Raw genomic sequence first — 19,766 nt, forward strand, 5'->3', positions numbered from 1 at the left:
TATCGATTCGTTGCTCCGAGGGAACAACGCCTTTCGCTGAAGATTCGCACCAGAATCATCAAAATCTTCGCTTCGTTTCTTCAAAGGTAAGACATTTTCGTAGAAGAAATGGGCATCCATTAACGCTAATCCTAACCATTTTATCCCAAGAAACCACTACCGAAAAAGGATGGGATTGTTCTACGTTTATACTCGTTTTTGGTCCAGTTCAGGAATGTTTGCTCACCTCGTTGATGTGCGCCGTATAGAACGTGTTGTCACCGTTGTTGCCCGTATCGGTAGCGTACCCGCTACCATTGCTAGACGTGCCGGAACCATTCGACGAGTCACGACCCATTATTCCGCTGCTACCGGACGCACCCTTACCCTTACCCTTCTGGAACGTCATCTTGAGCGGCATTCGTTGCTGCTTACGCTTCTCACCGCGTGCTCCACCTCCACCGTTGCCTTTCACGACCGTCTTCATCGACACGGTGTATTCGTCCTTGGAGCTGCGGGATGATTTATTGCCACCGCTAGAACGGCCACTACCCGTGCTGGATTGGTTAGTACCGGACGACAACCATCCTTCGGCACCGCTTCCCGTTCCGGTGGATCCACCTCCAGTCGCACCACCGTCCTGTAGTGAGGAATCGGTCATCGAAGTCGTTGGCTTCTGTTCGGCACGGCGTTGCTTTTCCTCGGATGCAGCCTGAATAGTCAGTAGCCCAAGGTGCTTCAGGTGGGATTCTTTTCGTTTTGCCGCGTCATCGGATTCGTCCAGCAGGATCGTTTTCCGTTCCTCCGCAGCATCCTTTTTGCTGGTTGCGGTCGCCAGTGGTTGCGGAGAAGGTGAAGAACCACTGCCGACCGTTACCGGTGACCCATTGCTAGTTTCAATTTTGATTATGCTCAAAGCGGACGTAGTAGCGATCGGTGACTTGTTGCTATCCTTGCGCTCCATCACCGAAACAGCGGCGGCCGCATTCTCGCTCTTCGAGATGATCCGCAACCGTGACTCGGCCGTATCGGCAAGCGAGGGAGCTGCGGCACCACCTTCCTTCGCTGGTTTTTCCTCCTTCGACAGAAGACCCACAGCCGGTAGTGTACCGGTTGCCGATGTCGATCCGTCCCCCTTGATCGGCACTATCTCTAGCTCGGATTTTGGCTTTTGCGATGCCGCCGTCCGTGCATTGGTGGTTGATTCTTTCTCGTCCGCCGAACTGCTGTCCCTCTTCGTGATGGCGATTGTGATTGCGGGCAGATTTAATCCCCCGAGTGCCGTCGTCATTGTGGCGGCGGCCGTTTGTTCAGTCTTCAGGGTTTCTTTATCGGCTGCCGGACTGCTGCCACCACTCTTAGTGCCGGTACCAGTCTTGAGTGTTGTTGGTGCCGGCGATGCTTCCACATCAAGCCCATTTTCAGCCAGCTTTTGCTGCATCAGTTCCACCTTCAGTCTCTTCTCGGCTTCGAGCCGCTCCGCACGTTGCTTCTCTTCGCGCACCTTCTCCTCCACCCGGAGCTTCTCCTGTCGCAGCTTTTCCTCCCGTGTCTTTTCGTCCTCCTTGGTTTTCTCTTTCGTAGTGCGTGCCTTCGGCTTTGTCTCTTTGCCACTAGCGGGCGTTGTTGTTTTGGGAGTTGTCGCACTGATCGCGGCCGGTTTTTGCTGTCCCGCTCGCGATGTTTGTTGATTGGGTGTTGATTGATCTCGCGATTGACCACTACCAGCAGGGGTAGTAATGCCGTTGCTTTCACCATTCGTTTTGCACGACACAGTTGTAGCGGGAATGGGCGAGCTTTCAGTTATTTCTTTTTCCATTTGTTTGTTACTGCCAGATGTGTCAACAGCATCGGGAGCAACTGCGGAAGCTTGATCGCGATCTTCATCACCTATTTCCTCTACCACCAATTCTTTGATGGGAGTTTGGACATTTTTCTGCGGATCTTCAATAGTATCCGTTGCTTCATCTAGAATTATCAGCACATCTTCTTGCTTTTGTGTCACCTCTGTTATTTCTTCCAGATCATCCAATTCTTTTGCACATTCTACCACCTCGTCCTCCTGCTCGGTAATGTCCATTTTTTCTGGTTCACTGTTCTTAGTAACCTGATCTAAATCACCCGATACCACAACACTTTCCTTCTCCATCGGTTCGTCCACACGCGCATCACTTTTACCCATGTCCTTTTGCTTCTGATCTTCATTTTCTTGATCGTTTTTACGTATCACCTGACCGTCTACTTTATCTTGCTCTTCTGCTTCCATTTCCTCATCCTCTACAACCAGTTTGACCATATTGGTCGCCATCACTTCCTGTTCTTTGCTAGTGGATTCAGTATCCTCAAACACGAAATCATCATGATCGTCGATCTTCATAACACCATCACCATTATCACTAGCGGTAGCGCCCATTCCCGTAGCATTCTTCGCTTCATCAGCGTTTGTGTCCACATCGTCACTAACCTTGTCGCACCGGAAGCGTTCCTGTACGATTTCGCCCAACTTTGGATCCTTCTCGATACCCAAATTGTTCTCCAGGAAGGCCGGCTCACTGTAGCACTCCTTTACGCTCTGCTCCGACACACCCTCGCTCACCAATTCACCCGGACTGAGCGAAGGATCCTTGCCCACGGGTAGCTCTTCCTCACCACCGGTACCAACACCGGACGCACTGACACTGCTACCACTTCCACCACCCAAACTGCTGGCCGTTCCATCACTGTGCAGCGGTTCAGCACCGATCGCAACTTCCGTCTCGGTCGTATCAATCGTCAGTGGAGCGGCCACCGAAGCGGTCACAGTAGCTTCCGACTCTCCATCCGCGGACAACGATTCCAGCGATTCGGCCGGTTCGATTTTAATATCCAACGAACTGCCCGCCTTTCCACGGGGTGACAAAAAGTCTTCCTTATCGCGTGCAGTACTCTTCCGTTGGCGCATACTGCGCCGTAACGTTCCACCGGACATTTTGTCATCTTTCGAACCGGCAACAATTGGTGATGAACCACCACCACCACCACCGGCTTTTCGCTCATTGAACGCTTCAGCCATCTTGTCTAACATTTTGCTGCGCGATTCATTGTCGAAAAGCTCCCGCTTAATGTCTGCCCCGGTCGGTTCGCCGTCCTCTGTCAGGTCCGAACATTTCGAGACCGACCTGGACCGTCTTCGTTCCAGCTTGATCGAACCGGTCAGACTGTCGAGCGATTTGCTACTGTCCTGCTGCTTCAGCACTGCCGTTGACTTGCGCTTTGCCACCGGACTGTCCGAATTGCGTGGCTTTCCGTTGCGTAAGCTGGGCGTGCTGGGCATTTCTTCCTCTTTCTCTTTGGCCGTGGAACTCGTCGGTGAGTTGGTTTCCTTTTTGACAACCATGGCAGCTGCACCGCGTGTACCGGTTGATTTCGCTGCCACCACCAGTTGCCGGCGTGCAACCGCCTTCCTGCCCAACATTGGCTTCCCGATGATCTTTTTACCCTTGCGCTTGAGTAGGGTTGTTCGTTTCAGGTTTACCACAAGATTCTTGCGCTTATCAGTCGCGGAAGTAACAGATGCTGCTGGTTTAGATGTGGCCGTAGCACGACGAGCACCGATCGCGGGCGATTTAGATACGTCCTTAGACGCACTACTCACCGATAGTGTCGGTTCATCTTTTTCCTTCGTGTTGAATGCTGCCGGTGAATCTCGACCGGCGGAATCTTCACGCGACACACCACCACCACCACGTGTCGTACGGGAGGGTGTGGTTACGATGGAATCAGCCCCACCGGCAGCGACACCCGTCGCAGAATCGTCTGCTGTTGTTTCGTCGCCTAAGTTCTGCTGCAGCAACTGTTGTTTGGATTTCAATCGACTCAAAGAACCACGTGTGTTCGAGGTGGATGTGCTGCTGCTTCCACTGCCGCTAACGTTGTCACTGCTGACGGCACTGGAAGGATTTACATTTCCCGCTCCGGACGCACCTTTGCGTGTGGACGTAGGAGTCGTGGGTGCGGAATCGCTTCTACCAGGCACTGCTGCGTTTGTGGTGCTAGGTGTAGTGGCAAGGGCACTGATGTTACTGTTGCTGCCACTGTTTGCACTGCCAAGGGAAGGTGTGGGAGAGTCTGCGGTCACCGAGCGTGCCTTCTTCTCGCGGGATGCCATACCGTTGTTCTGAGACCGGCCCCACACGCGCCACACCATTGACGGTGCCGGGTGGCGGGGTTAGTTCAATTCCCGCCGCAAGCGGGGATTAGAGGCGTTGCACCTCGGGGGCGTCTGGAACCAAACGGGCTTTACCTGAAAATACAAAGTACAAATACCAAACAGAAGATGAGTAAAATGCCAATAAAAACTTTATTAATATAAATGTAAAATATCCATGTAAATAATTAATATTAATATTAATTAATATTTAACATGATCGTATTTGTTTCCTTTTTCCCCCTAATGTAATTGAAATTAAATGAATAATTAGTGCATTGAATGATAAATCACAAATGCGCGAAGGAACGAAGGAAAGTTTCTAATTCTCTCTCACCAATGCTTGGATTTGAGTCAGGTGAAAAGCTGCACTCGGTGGTTGAGTGCTTTTCCCTCAATGTTGTACACTATACACACTTCTTGCGCTGTACGCTTAAGCCAGTTAAAAAGAAAAGCACACACACACACACAAAGATGATCGACTGACGATCGTGTTCTTCGTCGATGGCGGACGCCGATAGGGGTGTTTAATGGGGGGAAAAAAGTTGGCGCTCGTTGCATTTTCCTTGAGCGAACAAAGTGAAAAACCATAAACACGAACATGTTTAAAGAAAGCTAAAAGCTTTTTAGCACAAACGCATCCCAACCGTTCCTCTGTACACATTGTTTTTTTTTGTATCGAGTTGGCACTGCAAAGCTAAAATTCTGCAAAAAGCTTCACGAGCATAAAAGTAACATTAAACATTAACCCTTAAAATTCGGGCTAAAAGAAATCTCTTCGAACGATGCGATGCCGAACAAGTCAATTTTTCCTTCTACCTTTTCGGTTTATTCGTCCACAGGCTCCCAAAAGCATAATAATCAAGGTGACAAAACTATGATTTGCGATTAAGCTCTTCTTCACGCGTAGTACTTGCGCCCCGTTTACGCGTACGCACACATTAATGATGCGCAGCCACGAAATCAACACACAAACACACGCATACACACTAATGAGCGATCGCGAAAATTGATCTGCAAAGGGCAAAAACATTTCATATCTAGCACGTACTGTTGCTGCTATTAATTCTGAAGTAAGGGTAAAAGGTGGAACACAAAAAATAATATTCCACGAATAAGTCGTTCTGGCATGAAATTGGCCAATAAAATAAGCATGCCTTCAGGCTAAATCTAATAAGCAATAGTTTTGCGCTCGTAAACTCCAACCCTACTGTGTCTCGCAGGATAACGTAATCGATGTACGATGACGATGATGATGATGGAGTGCGCATTTGCGTTTATAACCCCGGCGCGATGGGCTTATTCGCATTCAATCGAATCAATCCCAAGGGCAACAACAACAATAACAACAACGCGAACCCAGTCCCGAAAAAGTTTCACAAACGCAACAAACTTTTCGACCATTTCACTAATTCGCGCAAAAAAAAAATACAATCTAAAGGGTGCGCAAAAGGGACGATTAAGGATAGCACAAACTTCAAAACTTCTCACCGTGCCCGATGCTGTCACTTTGCTGCGCTGCCTTTTTCTCACTGTATACGCACACACCATACACCACGAATCACGACGAAGGGCCTCACACAATAATCTCGCCTGCCAGTGATTCTGTGCGTACCATCGGAAGGGGGTAGGTGGTGGTGCTGACCGGTGGCGTAGCGAAGATAAAAACATAAAACGCGAATCGCACATACATGCACACAAACACACACGCGCGCATATCACCGCGTGCGCGCTCACACTAGCGGTGCGGACGAGCGTTTGCTATTGACTGAGAATTGAACCTGCTCTTCTATCCCAGCACAGCAGCCCGTGCGCGTACAGCAACAGCTTCTCTCTCTCGCTGTGCTCTTCACTCTCTGCTACACCGCCCTGCCGTGTCCGACAGCAACCGTGTGCGCACACACACACACACGAGCACACACCCACTCTCACGCACACTTCGCAAAAAGCCACCAAATGAGATGAAGCTTAACATTGAGAAAATATATTGTCTGCTCTTTCTTTCCCGCGCGTGCTGTCAGTGTCACAGAAAAACTGTCAATACGCCGATGTTTTTTTTTTATTTTCGCTGCCTCGTTCCGGCGCAGCTTACTTATGTATGGCATTTTTCGTTCTCTCACACGACACGAGTGCTCTCTTCCACTCGGCTCTACTTGCGATCTCACGCATACAAAGCCTGACGCGCCCAGATCCACACGGTACAAAATATAGCTTTTTCCCATCTGTTCTTGGTAATTTCTTCTTCCCATCTTCCTTCTACGTGCACTGTGGCGGAGCATAAAACGATAGCACGCACACTACTGTACAGTCTCATCACCACCACCAACACGTTAATGCTGTGAATTTTCTTCGTCTCGTACTATATGCTGCGAATCCGAATCCGCTTCACGATCTCCCTTTGTTCTGATCTTCTACTTTTACCAACATTTTGCAGCGTATCAAGGCGTTTTTCTTACTTTTTGCTCTCTAAAAAATGTATCTCTCTCTGATTGTTCTCTTTCTCTCGCCTCTTTACATACCGCAAACTCGGTTCCATTCCTTAGCGGTATGAGGGCGCTTTTCCAAGCTGGTTTTTCATGCGGTTCCATCAGCTCGCCGAATTTTCCTCTTTCGCGACGTGCCGGACAGGGATTCACAACTACCAGCAAAGCGACACATTGCCCATACACACACACACACACCCATACACGTTTGGCAGGGTCTTTCGAGCTACGCTGAAAGTACGCTTATCAACCAAATTCTTTGCTTTTACCACGGGTGCTGGGCTGCTGGTTCCGGCTGTGTTCCGCATATGTTTCTTCGCCTGCGTACCTTACTCACACTGATGCGTTGCGCATGCTTTATGTTTTAAAAAATCTGCTCACTCTCGGGTGCTTCCCTTGTGTGTTCGCTCAGCGGAATGGCGTCTCGCGCCATGTATGCTGCCGCCTGGTGCTTTCAACTTTAAGCAATGTACGAAAGAGGGTTAAGCATACATTCAGGGCTCCCCCACCCCCTGAGGGAGGGAACTATTAATCACAACATTGCGAGGCAAACACCTCATAAAGGCAAGGAATCTGTTTGCAACACAAAACGAAATTTATATTCTCGCTTATCGAAAAAAAAACAATAAAATTTGTAGCATAATCTTTTCAACCATTTTACTAAGTGTGTGTATTTTTGCTGTGTTTTACACTTCTCGCCACCAAAAACTTGCTACTGGTACCCTTCTTCTTTTGCTTCCGAACTCGCACAAACACTTACAAACGGTTTTAATATAGGGGGAGTGCGAAAAAGCACGTCAAACACGTTCAATTGCGGCACTAACCAGAAGCAGCCTTTTGTGAAAGCTTTTAAAATATACTGCCGATTTGAGGCAAAATATTGCCTCGAAAAAAGAATGTTCACAAAAAGGGACAAACAAGAAACATCTCTTAATACATTTGAATAATAAAATATTGTTTTGTTTTAAAGGAAAAATAAGAAATTTAATTAGCTAAATTTGTTTAAAAAAATGTTAAAGCTTCTTTACATTATTTACTGCATTTGTTAAAGATTATTTTAAAAAATGAGCCTTAATTTGTATGTAGAATTATTAGCTGGATGATACAGTTTTCATGAAACATTGTCTGTTGTATTTACTATATTTTATTTTTCCCATTAAGTGTTATTCATATTCACCAACATAGGAAATAATATTGGTAATAATAATTTAAATTTATTTTCACTCGGTTTGGTCAACAAAATGAATCTTTAATTCAACCTAAATAAGCAACTTTTTCAAACGAACCATTATGGTTTCTCCTTCCCATCCTCATACGCGTGTAAAACGAACGATTAGAGCGGAAGTAGCAATTTCCCTTACAACCAGCAATACACAAAAACACACGATCACATCGAGCCAATTTAGGTTCAAAACTGCACATCGCAAGAGTTCTTCAAACGGAAGGGATAAAACGTTGAAATGGCAAATGTTCAACACACACACATTGAGAAGGATTAGAAAAGGCAGACATAGTCGACATCTTTGCTTGGAAAAGTTTGTCCACTGTGTGTCCATTGTCCACTGTCAGCAAAAAATCAACATAAGAATCAGTTTGGAAGGAAGACAATGTTTCAACGAAATGTTTGTTTAACATAGAAAAAGGCAAACCTCACCGTAACTAGGAGGAAAAGCTGAAACCTTAAACACCCAACCACCCAAACACCCAACCACCGGAAGTATCGAAACTTCCGGAAACATCAGGCAGTAGAATATTGTGGAGAAGAGTTTTATCCCAAACACGAATGTTCTTTTCGTACGGAACAGCTACGGAAGATGGTTTTTCTTTAACCAAATTGACCATCGATGATACTAATATACCTTAAAATCCTTGAAACTGAAGCAACAACAAAGATTTCCTGTCCAGCAGTACTGTAAACAGTGGGAAATACAGTGCAGATACGATGCTACCAGATAGCAGCCAAAGACTCGGTAAATATTAGTCTGTTTGCGTTGGGGTTTTTGCGAGTTGCTCCCTCAGGACCAGTCCGGCCAACCCTCACAGGCATCCGGAAGTGGTAACTGAGAACAATGTTTTAAAATTTGCCATACTGTTCCTCCCATACCGATTCTCTTTTTCACAGCAAAGCATTGAAAAGTGCAATCGCTGTGCAAAGTCGGGAACACACTATTGTCGTTTATTAAAAACTTCCAGAGATTCTAGATATTCATTGCTCAGAGAAAACTCCAGAATAAAGGCGGGGAAATTGTAACCATAGACTGCCACCAACGTTTAATTTTTTTTGCAGACATTTGTTTATCGCAACATCAAGAGGAAAAAAGGGATGAAAAGCTGGTCTTGATTCCTTCTTCTCTCTTCCGTTTTGTAATTTTGTTTGCCTTTGCCCAGAGCTAATGTTATGCGCCTTTTCGTGGTCGTGTGTCCAAAAATTTGAATTTCATTGCTTTCAAATTAACCAAACGCGTTTTACGGTTAATGAGCGTGCGTCCGAGAATTCCTGTGTCCCGTGTGTTCAAACCAAAGGGTAAACAACGGGGTGCAAATTAAACACTAACCATCCATCTACTGCTTTTGCATGTGTGCATGTGTCCATCAGGGAGGAATTGGTCAATTTGCTATCTCTGCTATTTTCTACCTACTCTACCAAATACTCAACGTTGTGTGGTTAAATGTTTCGCTTGAAAGATGGCTTCTTTAAGCGAAAAAGTGTGCACGGTTTAATGGTTTGCTTTACCCGCCCATTTAAAGGACGCACAGACACCCTTCGTGTCCTTATAAAATTGGAGAAATTGCTCGTGGCCAGCCAGAAATGCCGGCGTGCAAATATGTTTGAATGGCTTCTCTCCTTTTCCTTCTCCAGCGTATGCGTGTATATGGCAGTAGTACGTAGCATTAAACTGGTTGCTGCTATTATTTTTCCTAAATATATAATACTCATCCCTTTCCTCTACTCTTTTGTAGGTTTATTTTAAAGGTTTTATTTTGTTAAAAATCTCATTTTCCAACACCGGCTCCAAATTAACGTAGAACAAACGATTTAAGGGAGTAACGTTGGCGGGAGATTTGCTTTGTTTTCCCAAAAGCTTGACTTTTGCGGCAGGGTACGGAAAAGTCCATATTTGCATTGGGTGTTAACGATGGAAAGCGTGTATGGTTTTCACACATTCGCTTGTACACACTTCATATTTAAAAACAAGGGATCACTTCATGCCGCTCCAAAAAAACGGATAACTTTATCCGTTGGAATGGTTTTTTTCTCTTCTTTCTACCCCGTATGCGAAAGCTCCAATTCCAGATGGAATCAATTAAGATAACGGATAAAGGATGTTTTGTACGACTGCAAATAAAGATCGCATCATGGTTGTTGTTGTTATAGAGACACCAAAAAGGCAAAATGATGCCGTTTTTTATTGATGTCCTTTTCATTTGGTTTTTTCGACTAATACGAAACAAGCACCCACAGATGTCTCCAAAAACTTTTACCATCGTAATGGTAAGTTTGCAACAACAAAAAAAGGGAAAGCTTTTTTATTATTCTTACCCCAGGCAAAGCAAAAAAAAAAATCGATTCCATGATACAGATGAGATGTTTCCACAACGTGAAAATGGGGAAACCATTTTGTGGCAGCAAACCAGATGTGACACCAACCCCCCGCACGTCCGGCATATTTGTGGTGCTGGGACATCGTACACATGGGAAGATAAATTGCACCAAAAACGAAAACATTTGTGATTGCACTTGCGCCGGAAAATAGGGAAGGTTTGTAGCCAGGTTGGAATGAGTTCCCTTCAGCCAACAAATCGCAGCACAATTGTTGGATGTAGTTAGCGTGGGGTTTTAGTATGAATTGGATTGGATTGTAGCAATTCTTCTGGGATCAAATTGCCATCAAATGAAGATGAATTGTAGCAGCGTATGGTGCTTTATCAAATTTACAACATCAAAAAGGTTTTCTTTTCATATGTGTTAGTATTTTTTGGTGCGTAAGAAGGCAATAAAAATCAACGTCACTTTTTTAAAGCAAAATGAAGCATATGAAATGCTAAATGAAATGTATTCAATTTTAAAACATAATTAGAAAATAATATCACAAAAAATTGTACAAAAAAATGAAGTGATTCCTAATCAACAATATATTCAGAGATTGTCCAATTTTTGCTTTTTGATACAGAGATAAATATATTTTAAATTTTGATACTATGTGCTTTAATTGACATAAATACTGTTTACATCAATAGCAAAGCCTTGCAATTATATTCAAAATATCAAGGGCTTCAAGTGATTAAGTTTTATTATTTACTCTTTATTTAAATATTTCACAATCCTTCTTACCGATTATTACATCAAATTATATACTCGCTTGAACAACAAATTAAACCTTCGTTTGCATAAAACACTGCCAACAAACTTTATACCTTTATACCCCGAAAGGCATCACTTTATTAAAACCACACACTTCAAAGAATGATGAGCGAACTTGATTAAGTTTCGTAGGGTTGCCACCAACCGTCAAAGCAACCGAACCTAGGAGCACTGTTTCCCCAAACTGTTTTCCCCCTTTTTTAAATTGGTACGTTGTACATAATCGCTCACAACAATCGCTCCAGGATATGCATCACCTTCCCGTGTCTTGGATACATGTTTCCTCCGCGTACGATTGGCAAGGGGAACGTAAAGGTCCTGGGGTTTTTTTCCTATGGCAACGGGTTGCAAAACCTAGGTGGGTGACGAAGGACGAAAACGCACCAAAGGATCGTAAACTCATCGCTAGAGACATGCGCGCGCCAACCGCTGTCGCTCTCACTTTCAGCTTCGTGTCGTATCCGTTCGTGTATCGGTCGCATCCCAAACGCACGGGAGGAAATCACAACACCGAGACACAAGTGGAAAGGATGCCCTTCGTTCACACCAGACCAGACGCAGGTTGTTGTTTCCGAGTGGAGCCGCAACACACTCGAGAGGGTCAAGGTCGGGGACACGAACGATTCGCATCATGTTTTGTGTTGTGCCCGTGCCGGGGTAACTGGTCGGTCGGCTTTGTCCTTTCGATTTCCTCACACCGATCACAATTCAACCCCTTTTTTATCAAACGCTATGCGTAACATGACGATATGCCGTAGTACGGTGTTTTGACGTTCTATCAGGCATGAATGTCCATGCCCACAAAATGACTTTCACTTGCCGGCATCTTTACAGCCGGAAAAACTGGCCCCAAAGACGATCGATTTTCGTGTGTTAGGGAACAAAAAGGATTCAAAAAGCTGACCCGGACATGTATGTCCAGGTGATGGATTGTAAAATTTTTTAATCAACGCCCAGCTTCCTTGTCAGGAAAATATTGCAAAACTGGAAACAGGACACTAAAAGTCTGGACCATCCTTCCTAACTATACACTGATTTCCTTTTATTTTCAGGAAGGACAAAGCCCTAATTAAATGCAAAAACAAGAAAGTTTAAATTTTTTGTTCAATTATTGAAATATACGCTCTTAATTTTTAAAGTAAAAAAACTTATTTAACATACAGTTTACAAATATAATACTGCAAATATATTTTATATATATGGAAAATGATTTTATTTTTATTCTTCTTGGCTTTAACGACCTTACAGGTCACGCCGGCCATTTCTGGCTTACTAGACTTATTTTTACCACGTAGCCGGATAGTCACTCCTTGCTACGGGGGGGACGGTCCGGATGGGATTTTAGTTTTACACATCGCAAATCAATTATTGTTTTTTTAAATAAGGTAAAACTTAATGCATATTACAATAAATTAATACTAAATATTGAAATTTATAATTCATCTATATATAACCTTGAACTAAACTTTTCCTTTACATAAGCTTAAAAAAATTAAAGATAAAATAAAAACAATCACGAGACGACTGCTCAAAAGTGTCAAAAATGGCAAATATACACAGAACGATACCGTGGCAAACATGCGTAAATACAAACATGCCAAAAATACGAGTTTGATTTATGACTTTCCTGTGAGCTTTTCGTTGTTCCTGGGCTTTCGTAAGGACATTCAATTCGCCTTCAAACGAAACGTCACAAGTTGGTGAACTTTTTTCCATTTCAAACAACGTACCTTTAGGCAAAAGTACGGATGGTTACATTCCGTTATTTGATTGCCTTACGTCTCTAACAAATATATAACTAGTTCAAAGTTACAACATGGTGCGTTTGCATGTATTCGTTCCATCACATTTGCAACGCGAATGGAAAATGAGGAAAGTAAAAAAAAATTGGTTCTCAACGAATCGTATCCGAATTTCAAAAATACGAAAAGAACATATTTTTTTAACTTAAAACATCTCGCCTCAAACGTGTTTTCCTTTCCTTTTTTTGCGAGTGTTCTCCTTCGCTAGACGATTTTTCCTCAAAATGTGCACATATATTCATGAACAAGTTTTTTGTTTTGCTTCTTCTTTCTACCCATCACGGGTTTCGCAATCACATGGTGCACTTCAAAAGTTGTAATTTATAAAACAAAAATACCAAAACCATGGGTGATATATTTCCCCCTTTTTTCAATCCTTACATTTGGTGGGGATGCTGGAGTGAGATATTCACTTTCTTTTTCATCCCCAGGAGTCGAGACAAAAGAGTCGAGAAATTAGTTTTATGATTATTACCAACCGCATGGCGAGAAACTTTTCGTTTCTGTACATGAATCCATGGTTCAAAAAGGACCAAATTTCATTGGAACTGAGAGTTTCGGTAAGCAACAAATTCATGGTCAAATTTGAAGCAAACCAAACCACCATTTTCTATCGCTTGATTGTCGCTCTTTTGACTGGTTTGCAGTGTGACCACACAATAGACACCCTTTTTGGCCGTTCCATGTTGGCGACAATATTCGACCAGAAGGTCTCCGGGGTGTTAGAGGAGATCGCATCTCGGTGGACATTTTCATTGTGCCTTGGAATGGGTAATGATTTATGAACGTCACACTCCTGTTCAAAGGCAACGCACGCACACAATTGGACAACCTGTTATGGGTTGCTCTCATTCGGAAGCGATCCTTTTGATAGTTTCTGCCCTAAAGACATCGGGGCGGATGTTGCGCTGTTGCTGTATCTATCGTGTTGCTAAAGGTCGGAATGGACCTCGGCCTGGGAGCTATGATTCTATTTCTAAGCTCCTCAAACATTAAAATTCTACCTAAACATCCAACGGTGACAACGAATTTTACTGTAAGCGAAATAGCACTGCAATCCTTCGGAACATACAATCGACTGTAGAGCAATTCAAATTGCTCATAAATAAGCGCCCTTTCTTCCTACTTCCAGCTGGAGCTGGCCAAAAGAAAACAAAACCCCGGGAAAAGCCCTCATTTGTGAGCAGTTTTGGTTGGATTAGATATACTTTCTTTCGTATGCAACACCATGGGACCATGGGGAATTAGAACTAAGAAGAAGCTGATGATGAGTTTTCCCCCATTTTCCGAAAACTTTTGCCCAAAAAGTTAGCAGCTCTCGAGAATTCAATCAATAGTAAGCGCTAAACCATAACTGCTTTCCGGTATGGTGGCTTCACTGCAGCGTTTACCGGCGGGTGGGTGTGTGTGTGTGTACAGAGCTCTTTATCGGGTCATTACCATTAACGATGGAATTTGGTACCACAACCCCATTTCTGCTACGACAATGCCCCCATCACCCACACCATACCAAAAGCAGCGTAATGTAATGTGATTTTACTTAGCACTATAGTGCCTCAAACTCTTCCCATTATGATGGAGCTTATGTGAAGGAATGAAATTACCCACGGTGCCGAGCGAATGTTGTGCCTCCACGTAAGCCCTCCCTAACACGTCTGTCCGGGCATTCGAATCCTTTTGCAAAAGCTTTATCATGGAAATTTAGCAAGAGCTAGAAAGGGTTTTTGTCGCCACTTTCGCTTCGGATAAATGAAAGGTGGAGTGAGTGTGCGAATGACGATGCTATCGGTGCGTCGGTTTGAACTTTCCGTTTTTCCGCACGACCTTGAGTAACCCCCGCCCTATTCCGGGACGGAACGGAATCCGGGCGCGACAGTTTCCCAGCCGAGAAACGGAAACGATCGATCCCACATATACGCACGGCGGTACGGTTTCGCGTCCCAATGTTGCCGGAAGGGAGAAAAGGATTAAAGGACAGGATGATGTAGACGACACACCTCTCCATCGCTCTGATGCTGTCGGAGATAAAATGTATTTTACGCCTTTTTATCAGACCCTTGCCGAACATGGGAAAAGCGAAGGATGCTTCTTGCACGTGCACGGTGGTTAGGAATGTTTCGTGATTATATGTGCGGTGGTGATGGTGGTGGTTTACGATCGACCGAGGTATGTGCGGTAGTTAAGGTTTTGCCAATAGAGTTCCTTTCTTGCCATCAAGGTGACGACTGTCTGCAGTGTCGTTTTTGGGTGTCAACTGTTTGGGATATATTTTTGGGAATTGATACTTTGTACATAATTAAACAAGGAGTTGTGAGAATGGAGAATCTTTTCCATAATTTTTAAAGCTTTTCATCAGCTACCGGTGAGAGGATCTGTTTTACGATTTATGTGAAGAAATCATGAGCAATTGTAAATAAAATTCAGTAATAGCAAGTTTTAATACCTTTTTGTCTCTGCTATTTGATTCAAAAACTTTCAAAAACAGGCGAAATACTTCAAGTTCAATACTTCAAATACAAAGGACAATGAAGAAGTCTCTGAAAATGTCATTTGCTTTACTTAGCCGTGTTGGGTTGGTTACGTTAAGAGAATGACACCCAGCAACAGAAGCGTTCAGGTGGATCTGTCAGGAGGAAGTATGGATGCGAGGAGTAAAGCTGGAAATAGCACACGCTAAAACTGAGTTTATACTCAACAGGAGCCACAAGGAGGTCCAGAAAGCAGAGATCATTATAGGCACAGAAACCCTAAGGTCTGTTCGGTATCTGAAGTATCTGGGCGTTATCATCGATGATCGGTTGAAGTTTGTGGAACACCTTAAGTACGCATGTAGCAAGGCACCAAACACTGCGAACAAACTGGCATCAAGTATGCCCAACATTGGTGGGTCGAGCAGCAGTACAAGACGGGTCCAGTCCAATGTCTCTACATCACAGTTGAGATACGGCGCACCGGTCTGGGCTCATGTTTTGAGTTTAAAGTCCAACCAGATCATGATGATACGAACGCACAGACTGCTGCTCATACGAGTGATCCGTGGCTCCAGGACTATCTGTGATATCCGGCATGATGCCAATATGCCTAATGCTGGTGGAAGAAAATGAATGTTTTCGACCAGCAGTTACGGGGGATGTTCGTACCAGAGTGAATGCGACACACTGGACACATTGCAACATAGGTAGGAAGGAAGCACGGAGAAGTAAACTTCTTTGTAACGCAATTCCTATCCATTCATGGCTACTTCAGGAGCTATCTAAATAGATCTCATCACCCCAAGTCACCGAGGTGCCCAGCATGTTTGGTGACGGACGAGACATCGGGACATGTCCTGTTCCTTTAAGGTCTTATCATGCTCGACCATAAGCAGACCATGAGCAGAAGAAGAAAGTCTTATCAAGCTGAAGGAATCCTTTTAGTCGTTTACGCTTCAGCGCCATCCTCTGCCAATCGTTAATCAAGGTTTGCCCTCGAAACGCCTCCAATAATTATTCATATAAATTTGAGCCTTAAATGCCTTCTCCGTGCTTAAGTCTGTCTGGGCAGCCTCACAGAAATTGTACGGGTTGGGTCGTCTGGTGACATTCTAATGTCATGACCAGCCTATTATGGAGCATGGCGAGTCTTATTTGTAGAGTGGTAAAAACATTCTACAACTCACCGAGCTTTATCAAAACGAGAACCAAATACATTTATTTTTCACAATAGAATTGTCAAAAGCCAGCGAAAAATGACTTTAAAAATTCACTTGACGCGAATTTTCAATATTTTATTTAATATTTAAGAACGCAAACGTTTAGACAAAACATAAATAAATTGGAAAAACATTATATACGTTAGTAGAAAGATTCGATTTTCCATCACCTAACTCAACACTATCACTTTGAGGCAATTAGGAACGTGTGTACTCGTCAAAGATAATGTTTCAAACACGACAATTCAAAATTCCTCGAACCGTAACCGTACAAAAAAAACCACAACCATCTGCTCTTATCATCGACCTTCTTCCAATATCCATTACTTCACTCACAATTCGAGCATCGAGCATGAGACAAAGGGTGGCAAATCTTGCACGCATACTTTAGCATACGCTTTTTTGTTTTCGATTAGTGCGTACAACCGTGGGGCTACGCAAATTTATGACACAGCCCTCGCTTCCTTCCACACGAGCAAATAAACACTTCTGAAAGAAAATCACCACAGAAGTAAACCTTTCAACGATACCATTCGACACGTTGTACGGAAGAAGAAAAGTGTGATCGAGTGAGTAAAGGGAGAAAAGGAAGTGAAAAAAGAAGGAGCCAAAATTCGAATAAATTGAAATAGATTGTTAAATAAATAAAATCAACAACATCGTGATCGTGAATAACTCCGCTCCGTCAATAACGGATGGATGGAGGAGCAGAATTTTTTTTCGGAGTATTTTTTCCTGTTTTGTTCTTTTGTACCTACTAGGGGTGGAATAGTAATAAGGAACGACCAGAGTTGGTGGTGGTCGCCCTGTCATTCACCGTGTAGAAAGATGGCAAATTCTTCTCACGCAATTTACATCTCTTATAACCATCCACCAGCAATGTTTTCCAAAGAAAAAGTGATCAAGGAAGTGACGCAGTGTAAAATAAAAAAAACCCCCCACGGAAAAGTCAAACGGTGGGGATACTTTATCTGTTCCGTTTCGTTGACTTTTCCGGTGTGTCCGGGATGTTCTCTTGGCCCCCCTTTTAAAGCATGTCCTAAACCAAAAGCACAAGAGAAAGAAAACAATGAACTTGAATGTTGGCGTAAATAAAAAAACTCCAACACATTCCAACCAATGCAAAGGATCCCATTATCTCAAGACATGTCGGTGGAAGAGAAATTGAGCAGAAGAAAACATTCGCTCTAAAGCCGGAAAACCAACAGACTCCACCCAACCCCTCCCATACGGGTGCCCCATTCACGGCCCTTTTCCGTTGCGTATATCCCTTCGGCTTCACGCAACTTATGTGAGTGAGGGACTTTTTTTGCTTCCACGAAGCAGCATCGATAACATTCAAGACGCGAGAGTAAATGTTTCGAATGCCATTAAATTGATTGATTTCCATCGGTTTCGTTCGATCGCGGCCAGTTGATTGTTCTACGCGCGGGAAAGTTTTTCCACTGTTTTTCGCTTTTCCTTGGTGTAGCTTTATTCTTCCGCTCGAGAGTCGTTTTCACACCCAATCGAGGCAACGCTCACATCCTAAAATGTGCTCGATAAGCCCATAATTCGATTCGTGGGTTTCTTTTTTTTAATGTGCCACCCACACCCACTTCCAATAATGCAAAGAAAGCAGGACTGGTGTGCTACTGTGGGTTTTGGGCAAATATTTGATAACATTTTTCAATTTGTTAATTCAACAGGTACTACCCCAACCGAAGGAGGAAATTTTTTTTTCCTCTGCAACAAAAAGGCTCCCAAAATAAAAAAAAAATTAAAATACCACGGAAGCTGGCCCATTAGCATCGGTGTGCGTTACGGAGGATAAGATGATTTGGGACAATACACCCCTTGGTACGGTCGTTCTTTACGCGCCTGGAGGACTGGAAACTTTTTAATAAAGATGGAAAATAAACAGGTAATTCATGGTCGATTTAGTCGAAACACCCTACCCAAAATGCAGGAGACATAACAAAAAAAATAGCAGAAGACGAAATGGTGGACCAAACAAAGTTAGTCCCTGCTAGGAAACACAAAAAGAAACAAGAAAAAGCTGATGACCGTCATCAACGGCAAGCACAATATGTAGGGTGTTCCTGTCCTATGATGGAAAAACGGAATTTTAATGGTTCTTAACGATGTGATGAATATAAAAGATAATTGAATATTGAATAAAAGTGAAAAATAAAACTGAATAATAACAGAAAACTTTATTCGAATTTACTATTTTAAAACATTCTCAAACCAATTTTGTATTAAAGTCTATGATAAGTAAGGAAGGTCAATTTTTAAGAAGGTATCTGTCAAACATTTGAACAAAAAAGAAAAGAAAAGGAAAGGTATCATAGACTCCATTAGTAGGAGCTTAAATCTAATTTGACTCAAGCTATAACTGAAGGCAATGAATTAGGAAAGAATTCGTGAGAAAAATGTATAGATAACAAATAGCAAATAAATAAATACTATGAATAAAAATAAGTTATAAAAAAAGAATATTATACAAAAACTAAAAGTTTTTAGGATTAAATAGTTAATTAGGAGATAACGGAGAAAGAAGACAATAGTGCAACGAAGAATAGGAAACATGAAAGCAAACAAAAAAAAAACTGAAACGACATAAAAATATGAAATAATAAATAGGACGCAATTAACAACAATAAATTATCTGGTAATTTAAAAGATAAATTACACTATAGCTGCTAATATCTAAAATCCATACAAAACTCTTAGCGATTTTGAGGAAAATATTAAAGTTGCACCTTTATTTAGCATCACTCGATAAACGCAAAGCGCAGAAGAAAAGGCACGACGTACGTAAAAAAAGGAAAATAGTGTAAAACTTCACCTTTACCAAAACGGGATTTCAAAGCTTCGCAAGAAAGATTAAGGAGCCATCCATAGTTAAAAGTGTAAACAAAACTCTTTCACCCCGTATATCCACCAAAAAAGGGAAGGAATTTGCCGAGCACTGAAATCGTTCGAACGTCTACACTAGAAAGCGGGCAAACGATACTGCATTCGAAGACGAAGAGTCCTTTGCCGAGTTTCTGCGGCTAAAAACGTGCCTTCAGCGTTACGCCAGAGCTAAGCTAGGCAAACAACTTCGCTCACGTCCTGTGAAAATGTCCTGCGAAGGACTCGAAAGACGCTTACTTTCGTTCGGTTCCTACCATCATCAGGCGGGAAAATTTTGTTTCTATCTGTTCAGACTGCGCGACGAGAATGTTCGCTCTTTGCCAGAGGTTTTTATCTTTTGTTTTACTTCCAAAGGGTATCC

The 19,766-nt window shown here is 43.1% G+C and overlaps 1 protein-coding gene across 6 annotated transcripts in view; it reads right to left on the bottom strand.

The window, feature by feature from the left end:
* The window catches only part of LOC125760495 (uncharacterized), a 43,325-nt gene that overhangs the window by 10,891 nt on the left and 12,668 nt on the right, over positions 1–19,766 (bottom strand). For 5 of the 6 annotated variants that reach the window (XM_049420663.1, XM_049420660.1, XM_049420661.1 and 2 more), the window contains exon 3: positions 227–4,261. In XM_049420663.1, the coding sequence (XP_049276620.1) occupies positions 227–4,165 (3,939 nt within the window). In that variant the 5' untranslated portion in view covers positions 4,166–4,261. Of the gene's footprint in view, positions 1–226; positions 4,262–5,656; positions 6,600–19,766 lie in introns of those variants that run through there. The other variant, XM_049420659.1, reaches the window with a different exon arrangement.

Source organism: Anopheles funestus, chromosome 2RL, assembly GCF_943734845.2.
Source record: "Anopheles funestus chromosome 2RL, idAnoFuneDA-416_04, whole genome shotgun sequence".
NCBI classification, from domain to species: Eukaryota; Metazoa; Arthropoda; class Insecta; order Diptera; family Culicidae; genus Anopheles; species Anopheles funestus.